Source organism: Budorcas taxicolor, chromosome 15 (assembly GCF_023091745.1).
Source record: "Budorcas taxicolor isolate Tak-1 chromosome 15, Takin1.1, whole genome shotgun sequence".
NCBI classification, from domain to species: Eukaryota; Metazoa; Chordata; class Mammalia; order Artiodactyla; family Bovidae; genus Budorcas; species Budorcas taxicolor.
Genome location: NC_068924.1, coordinates 76,947,069 through 76,956,873, shown reverse-complemented (window position 1 = coordinate 76,956,873; position 9,805 = coordinate 76,947,069). Strand labels below are relative to the sequence as shown.

General features: G+C 37.9%; 1 protein-coding gene across 1 annotated transcript; it reads right to left on the bottom strand.

The window, feature by feature from the left end:
- Positions 1 to 6,698: 6,698 nt before the first annotated feature.
- LOC128059808 (olfactory receptor 1052-like) lies at positions 6,699 to 7,637 on the bottom strand. Its single transcript, XM_052652098.1, has one exon. The coding sequence runs from the start codon at positions 7,635 to 7,637 to the stop codon at positions 6,699 to 6,701; it is 939 nt and encodes a 312-aa protein (XP_052508058.1).
- Positions 7,638 to 9,805: the final 2,168 nt, after the last annotated feature.

Below are 9,805 nucleotides of genomic sequence, written 5' to 3'. Positions count from 1 at the left end.
AATAACAAGAAAATGAACCCACTTTGGGTTCTGGCTGTTGTTAATCAGCTGTATTTTTAGCTTTTTATTGGGTATTTTCAGACTTGCAGATGCACCTTACCTTGCTCAGGAAACCTAACAGCTTACACAATTATAGCCTAATTATTAGCATAAAGAAGAAATAAAGAGTTTACTTAATTCTACCAGTGTTTACACTAATTTCTTTTTTCCTGTTCCAAGATCTGAGTCAGAATAGCATGCTGCAGTTGCTCTAGCAGACACTAATGAGGCACCCCATTATGTTAGCCTTTCTTCAGCTCTTGTTCTCTCCACCGATTTAACCTACAGATGTTTGTTCCTCTCTGTCTTGCTTAATTGCACTCTGAAAATGTTTACCCTCCAGCTACACCCCTCCAAGACAACACTCTCTAACAGTCCTTTCCTCTGGAGGCATTCTTCATTTCAGAAAGAGTATCACAGGATAATGACCTCAAGAAACATCAGAACCTGTCCTAGAATCACCTGAGGTCCTGGAATCACCCTAAAGATCTCAATGCCTCCAAGAGGAGAAGAATACAAGACCACATCAACCCTGATCTTTATCTTCAGCCCCACTTCGCATTCTGAAACTATAAGACCTCTTCCAGCTTCTGAGGAAGGGGGCGCAGTCTTGGAAGTATTAGTTTGCTGTGGTTCCCCTTTGACTGGCAAAGTAATATAGCTACTCCTTTCTACTCCTCTAAAGCTCTGTCTCCATGTTTCTTTTCGATATTAGCAAAGAGAGGCCGTTTTTTGGCAACACAGTTAATGTCTTATCTCTTTAGTTTTCTGTTATCAGTAATTGCCCCCCCTTTCTTTCTTTTTCCTTCATGACCTTGATGCATTTTAAAGAAATTGGTCAAATATTTGAAGAATATCCCTCAATTTAAGTTAGCCTGGTTTCTTCTCATGATTAACTTGAGATTATTCATTATGGGAAAAAGTACCAAAGGCCCATATATATGCCTTGTTCACATTATCAGAGGATACATTACATGGATAAATATTTCTAGTAATATTAAACTAGGTCACTTAGTTAAGGTAGTGTCTGCCTGAATTCTTTACTGTAAAAATACAATTCCTTACTCTGTAATTTACATAAATTAATATTTATATGTAATTATATATATGCAATATTAACATTCTTACTTCAATTAATATCATTTACTATGTCTTTTATATAAAGTCACATATATGTAAGAAAACAGACTATGTTAGGTTATTTCATTCATATTTTTTGGAATCCATCAATAAGCTACATCTGATGACTATCACAGCGGTGCTTTCATAGTAAATTTCCATTTTCCATATTCTGTCAACATATTTTAACTGAAAATATCCTCTAAGGGAGAGTTGCTCTTATGTATTTATTTATACCAGTATGCACTTGTTTGTAAGTGTTTTGTCCTTTGAGGTTGTTATCCAACACCGTCATCACTTATTTTGTTGTTCAAATTGTTCTAGCTTTGTTAGTGGGAACATCATTGCTCCTCTGCGCATTGCTGTTTGTGCATGCTTGTCATTTCTCTTTGTTTTATTTCTACTTCTTACACCCTGGAAGCGCAAGGGACTGCAGGTTTATTTTATATTTTCCTGGGGAAACGACCACTTTTCCAAGGACGCCTGTTATCTTTTATGAGAGTAGGGTGTTTGGAATCCAGGCTATTTTATTTTCACTTGCATTTCATTTTCATGTGGGCATTTATATTGTTCCCTTAAGAATATATAACAAGTTTTAAACCTTTTTAATGTTTTTAAGTTTCAAGTCTTTCTAATCATAATTTTATAAATGAAGATTCTATGCTTTAGTTGAAGATGTTTAGAACTGAGAAACATAATTCTGAGTTTGTGTTCAGAAAAACCAGTTGCTAGCTTTATGGCCATGTAAGCATTTCGTATCACTTTGATTCACAGTGTCCTTGTCTGCAAAGTGACAATAGTAGTACCCACCTTACATGTTTGTGAAAATTAAATTAAATTATAAAATATTCTGCATGATATTGAGATTTTACCAGGTATTCAATCAATACCCGAGTGGCTATTGATATATTCAATCAGTTCCCTGGTGGCTCAGATGGTAAAGAATCTGCTTGCAATGTGGATGACTTGAGTTTCATCCCTGCATTGTGAAGATCCCCTGGAGGAGGACATGGCAGCCTACTCCAGTATTCTTGCCTGGAGAATCCCCAAGGACAGAGGAGAATGGCAGTCTACAGTACATTGGGTCGTGAAGAATCAGACATGAATGAATGACTAAGCACACATCCAATCAGTATCTGTCTTGTGTCCTTAATATAAATGCTTTATAGTAATCTATTACAACCATACATCCACATTTATTGAACTGTTTCCTCTACTGTTTGACTTACACTAATCATGATTTTTTGTTGTTTATTTTTATTCATTTTTTAAAAATTTTATTGGAGTATAATTGATGTACAATGTTGTGTTAGTTTCATCTGTAGGTCGATATGGAATTACAAAATACATATAGGAAATTCTGTTTATGTAAAATGGTAGGAGGACTATATACTAATATATGAACATATGTGTGCTTGAATTCTGCTTCTGAAATCTTGATTTTTTTTATCTTGATCAACTTTTTAACCCCATTGATCCTTTGTTTCCTCAACTATGAAAGCCATTAGTTCTTCTAGAGTTTAAAAAAGAAGAAAAATTGAGACCACTCTCTGCAACTGATTTTTTTAGGGGGTGCTTTGTATAGAAGCATGAATGTGTGGGTGTTTGTGTGATTATCATCTACTGGGTCATTGTTATTCAATCAAAACTGCAAATCATATTTTATAACTAAACAACCTGTAGAAGATGGTGTCAGTTTCTTATATAAGAAGTTAGAAGAGATTCAAAATAATAATTTGGGAATTGAAGGAATCCAAACTGTACAGTGGTATAAAATTATTGTATACTGGGCAGGTTATGGTGGAGAGGTCTGACAGAATGTGGTCCACTGGAGAAGAGAATGGCAAACCACTTCAGTATTCTTGCCTTGAGAACCCCATGAACAGTAGGAAAAAGCAAAATAATAGGATACTGAATGAGGAACTCCCCAGGTCAGTAGGTGCCCAATATGCTACTGGAGATCAGTGGAGAAATAACTCCAGAAAGAAAGAAGGGATGGAGGCAAAGCAAAAACAATACCCAGCTGTGGATGTGACTGGTGATAGAAACAAAGTCCGATGCTGTAAAGAGCAATATTGCATAGGAACCTGGAATGTCAGGTCCATGAATCAAGGCAAATTGGAAGTGGTCAAACAAAAGATGGCAAGAGTGAACATCAACATTCTAGGAATCAGCGAACTAAAATGGACTGGAATGGGTGAATTTAATCCAGATGACCATTATATCTGCTACTGTGGGCAGGAATCCCTCAGAAGAAATGGAGTAGCCATCATGGTCAACAAAAGAGTCTGAAATGCAGTACTTGGATGCAATCTCCAAAACGACAGAATGATCTCTGTTCGTTTCCAAGGCAAACCATTCAATATCACTGTAATCCAAGTCTAAGCCCCAAACAGTAATGCTGAAGAAACTGAAGTTGAACGGTTCTATGAAGACCTACAATATCTTTTAGAACTAACAAGCAAAAAAGATATCCTTTTCATTATAGGGGACTGGAATGCTAAAGTAGGAAGTCAAGAAACACCTGGAGTAACACGCAAATTTGGCCTGGAATGCAGAATGAAGCAGGGCAAAGACTAATAGAGTTTTGCCAAGAAAATGCCCTGGTCATAGCAAACACCCTCTTCCAACAACACAAGAGAAGACTCTACACATGGACGTCACCAGATGGTCAACACCGAAATCAGATTGATTATATTCTTTGCAGCCAAAGATGGAGAAGCTCTATACAGTCAACAAAAACAAGACCAGGAGCTGACTGTGGCTCAGATCATGAACTCCTTATTGCCAAATTCAGACTGAAATTGAAGAAAGTAGGGAAAACTGCTAGACCATTCAGGTATGACCTAAATCAAATCCCTTATGATTATACAGTGGAAGTGAGAAATAGATTTAAGGGCCTAGATCTGATAGATAGAGTGCCTGATGAACTATGGAATGAGGTTTGTGACATTGTACAGGAGACAGGGATCAAGACCATCCTCATGGAAAAGAAATGCAAAAAAGCAAAATGGCTGTCTGAGGAGGCCTCACAAATAGCTGTGAAAAGAAGAGAGGTGAAAAGCAAAGGAGAAAAGGAAAGATATAAGCATCTGAATGCAGAGTTCCAAAGAATAGCAAGAAGAGAAAAGAAAGTCTTCTTCAGTGATCAGTGCAAAGAAATAGAGGAAAAGAACAGAATGGGAAAGACTAGAGATCTCTTCAAGAAAATTAGAGATACCAAGGGAACATTTCATGCAAAGATGGGCTCAAGAAAGGACAGAAATGGTCTGGACCTAACAGAAGCAGAAGATATTAAGAAGAGGTGGCAAGAATACACAGAAGAACTATACAAAAAAAATCTTCACAACCCGGATAATCACGATGGTGTGATCACTCATCTAGAGCTAGATATCCTGGAATGTGAAGTCAAGTGGGCCTCAGAAAGCATCACTATGAACAAAGCTAGTGGATGTGATGAAATTCCAGTGGAGCAATTTCAAATCCTGAAAGATGATGCTGTGAAAGTGCTGCACTCAATATGCCAGCAAATTTGGAAAACTCGGCAGTGGCCACAGGACTGGAAAAGGTCAGTTTTCATTCCAATCTCAAAGAAAGGCAATGCCAAAGAATGCTCAAACTATGGAACAATTGCACTCATCTCACACGCTAGTAAAGTAATATTAAAAATTCTCCAAGACAGGCTTCAGCAATACGTGAACCGTGAACTTCCTGATGTTCAAGCTGGTTTTAGAAAAGGCAGAGGAATGAGAGATCAAATTGTGAACATCCACAGGATCATGGAAAAAGCAAGAGAGTTCCAGAAAAACATCTATTTCTGCTTTATTGACTATGCCAAAGCCTTTGACTGTGTGAATCACAATAAACTGTGGAAAATTCTGAAAGAGATGGGAATACCAGACCACCTGACCTGCCTCTTGAGAAATCTGTATGCAGGTCAGGAAGCAACAGTTAGAACTGGACAAGGAACAGACTGGTTCCAAATAGGAAAAGGAGTACGTCAAGGCTGTATATTGTCACCCTGCTTATTTAACTTATATTCAGAGTACCTCATGAGAAATGCTGGACTGGAAGAAACACAAGCTGGAATCAAGATTGCCGGGAGAAATATCAATAACCTCAGATATGCAGATGACACCACCCTTATGGCAGAAAGTGAAGAGGAGCTAAAAAGCCTCTTGATGAAAGTGAAAGAGGAGAGTGAAAAAGTTAGCTTAAACCTCAACATTCAGAAAACGAAGATCATGGCATCCAGTCCCATCACTTCATGGGAAATAGATGGGGAAACATTGGAAACAGTGTCAGACTTTTTATTTTGGGGGGCTCCAAAATCACTGCAGATGATGATTGCAGCCATGAAATTAAAAGGCGCTTACTCCTTGGAAGAAAAGTTATGACCAACCTAGATAGCATATTCAAAAGCAGAGACATTACTTTGCTGAGGAAGGTCTGTGTAGTCAAGGCTCTGGTTTTTCCTGTGGTCATGTATGGATGTGAGAGTTGGACTGTGAAGAAGGCTCAGTGCGGAAGAATTGATGCTTTTGAACTGTGGTGTAGGAGAAGACTCTTGAGAGTCCCTTGGACTGCAAGGAGATCCAACCAGTCCATTCTGAAGGAGATCAGCCCCTGGGATTTCTTTGGAAGGAATGATGCTCAAGCTGAAGCTCCAGTACTTCTGGCCACCTCATGCAAAGAGTTGACTCATTGGAAAAGACCCTGATGCTGGGAGGGATTGGGGGCAGGAGGAGAAGGGGACGACAGAGGATGAGATGGCTGGATGGCTTCACTGACTCGATGGACGTGAGTCTGAGTGAACTCTGGGAGTTGGTGATGGGCAGGGAGGCCTGGCATGCTGTGATTCATGGGGTTGCAGGGTTGGACACGACTGAGTGACTGAACTGAACTGAACTGAACTGGAGATACTTTGGATTCAATGTAGAGAGACTTCTCAGAGCTTTCTTTATCTGACTGAAGGCAGTACTTCTGAGAGTGAGGCTGCCAGAAACCCCTCTCTTTGGGGCTGCTTTGTCTGCCAGGAAAAGACAGAGAAGGCCCCCTGCCTCTATCATAAATAAATGATGCCCCAGGGTTTCTCATCTCCCATCTCTTCCCTTAGAAGCCCATTTGTTTTTCTCACAGAAGCCATTTCACTCTCCCTTTCCTCTATGTCAAATTATTGAACAAGCAAATTTTTTGTACACTTTTATATACATATGAATAAACTTCATCTATTCTCCCATTAATCTACCTTTTGTCAATTTAATCCACAGTCCTTCAATTAATAAACTTAAGAAAGTAAAAGAAAAGATTTCTTCCTTCGTGAAAGAAAGTATTGCATATGTATGTGCGTATATGCACACAGATAAAATGTAATATAATGTATGAGCATCTGTTTCCAAATGCCAATGAAAAGTATCTTTGTTCATATGCTAATTTAAAACATCATCCTTCTTTTCTCCAAAATTCTCACACATATTTAATAATGTTCCCATATGTAGCATCAACTAGTATTCTTAAAAGTTTCTGCCTGAAAATCATAGTCACTGAGCAAATATTTTTCTCATGATAATTCTTCTCATTGCTTCTTTGGCTTCTGTGTTCCTTATGCTGTATATCAGAAGATTTAGTACCGGCAGCAAAAGGGTATAGAACACAGACAAGATTTTGGCTTTCTCGTCTGGGTAGCTAGAGCTGGTCCCCAAATAAGTAAAAATCACTGTTCCATAGAAGAGACTCACTACCGTTAGGTGGGAGGCACATGTGGAGAAGGCTTTGTATCTGCCTCTCAAAGACCGTGTCTTCAGGACCGTGAGAAGGATTCCCAGATAGGAACTAACCACCATCAAAAAGGTAGCCACGGATGTGGTTCCAGAGAAGACAGTAAATAAAGCCTCACTGTAATTGGTGTCAGAACAGGCAAGTTGGAAAAGCAGTGGGATATCACAGAAATAGTGGTTAATGACATTGTGCCCACAGAAGGACAGATTGAGCAAACCAGACAGGTGGGTGAATGAGTTGGCACAACCCAGGAGATAGGAGGCAGTGACGAGGTGGATGCAGAAGGTGGGCGTCATGAGACCTTTATAGTGGAGAGGACGGCGGATGGCAAGGTAGCGATCATAGGCCATGGCGGACAAAAGGAAGCATTCCATGGTCAGGAACAAGCTGAGAAAGCCGCACTGAAGGAGGCAACCACGGTAGGAAATAACTTTCCGTCCTGCGATGTAGTTCACCAACAGCTTAGGAGTGAAGACTGAGGAATAGCAGAAATCCAGGAAAGCCAACTGGCTAAGGAAAAAGTACTTGGGAGAGTGGAGCTGATCACTAGCCAGGATGATGGTGATGATCCAGACATTGCCCAGGACAGTGACGAGATACATCAAGAGAAACAGCACAAATAGGACTGTATTCAGTTCAGGGTTATCGGTCAGCCCCAGGAGGATGAACTCAGTTATCCCACTGACATTGCTGTCAGCCATTTATGTGACTCCTCTAAGACTGATCTGAAGAGGGTAAGAGAAGAAAGAAAATAAACCAAGGAAAAACTTGAATATATGAATTCCATTTGCTAGTAGCTTTAGAAAACTGCATGGTTTTAGTTAATAATAATAACCTGAAAGTGAAAGTGAAGTGTTAGGCACTCAGTCTTGTTCAGCTCTTTGTGGACCCATGAACTGCAAACCTACCAGGCTCCTCTGTTCATGGAGTTCTGCAAGCTGGAATACTGGACTGTATTGACAATGCTTTCTCCAGAGGATCCTCCTGACCCAGGGATGGAACCTCGGTCTCCTGCATTGTAGGCAGATTATTTACTGTCTGAGCAACCAGGGAAGCCTCAACAATAATAATAATAGTAATCTATAATAATCCAATTCTTTTAAGTATGAAAAGTTTACCGGATATAAAACTTTATTTGGTACAAAGTGTCACCAGTGTGTATAACCTGGCAATATGCATCATAAAAGAATCTCTAGAGAAATTAAAGTCCTCATGAAGAGGACTCCTAAGAGGAGTCTTTAACAAAGGAAATTCAGGAGATAGATCCTGGATAACAGTATAATCCAAATTCCAGACATAGACAAGAATTCCATATTTTAAGAAAGTACATCTGTTAACAAAGAGAAAAAAAAAAAATTCAGTATTTAACAGGTAAATTCTTGAGACATCTAGCAAAATTATTCTCTATAACAACTTTTTCACCTAGACAAAAGCATATGTTAAGCAATAAAAACAACAAATGAATAGAATATATATATATGCATACACATATGCAAGTATATAATATCACCTAATAAAATTAATGATTATCCATAAAAATGAAAAATGGCAATTATGGGCATCTAGAATATAGAAAGAAACAGATTTAAAAGTTGTCTATCCTAACATACCTTACTTGTTAAAACTCACTCACTGCAGGAAGTCATTCTTTGTTCCTCCAATAGATATTTATTATTTCATCCTGATTTCCCATTTTATTATCCAAAATGGCTTGAATTAGTCCATATCAGATTTTTTAAATTAAGATAGAAAACTTTCAATATTTTTTACCCTGGCAGTCAAAAAGCCTCAAATCTAATTCCAAGTATAATACATATGCTTTTGGCATATTTCATCCCATATCTGAATTTTTGCTGCTGCTGCTAAGTCACTTCAGTTGTGTCCGACTCTGTGTGACCCCATAGACGGTAGCCCACCAGGCTCCGCTGTCCCTGTGATTCTCCAGGCAAGAACACTGGAGTGAATTTTTACTCAGGTATAATTATCCAGGAATAGTTAGATCATTATTTTCTTTTAGGTTTTTATCATATAACTCAAAGTACATAAAAGTCGAGGTTCTTGTAAAGCAATTATCCTTCAATTAAAAATAAATAAATTTTTAAAAGCAAGGTTTTGTATTTAATATATTGGGGAAATACTTGATTAAACAGTTTTTAAGGAAGGTTTTCTTTACTGCAGAACTTTTAGTAGTGCATAGCATATAACTATGCTTTGTGAGATCCAACAAATAAATCAACAAAGAAATAAATATAGAACATGTTTCACATCCAATTAACAGTTGAATATATTTTCACTAAAAATTAATGAATATGATGTTCCAAAAATCCATGCTTTGGAAATAATACTTCCTGGTATTGAATGAAGAATGAATGAGTTTGGATCTCTATGCCTTATTATCAATGCAGTGTAAAGTAAGCCATTTAATAACATTAGTGTGATGTAAGTCATTAAAAACAATTCAAATACTGTAAACCATGCTACAAATACCTTTGATTATGTCCATGTTACCAAAGCACAAAATGTAATAAAGAATGACTAGACACTTTTTATTACATTAAACTGTGGTTCCATATCTCTTAGCTTCATTTATAGCCCTTCCTCAGATGTAGTTATAAGAATTAAGTAAGAAAACATGTGAAAGCCATGTTGTATACCATAGGTACTCTCTGAAAGGTTGCTTTATATTCAAAGTAAAACTAATAGGGAAAATAGAGATAAGACTATCTGCTGACATACAGAACAAACAGCTTTTGGCTAAAGTCACTTTTCGGATCATTGCTGTTTTGGGTTTCATTTTCTTAGCTTTGCCTTGACTAACTTTGTTTCTTAAAAACTCAATGTGTTTCTTTAATGATGAGTTTCTTATTTC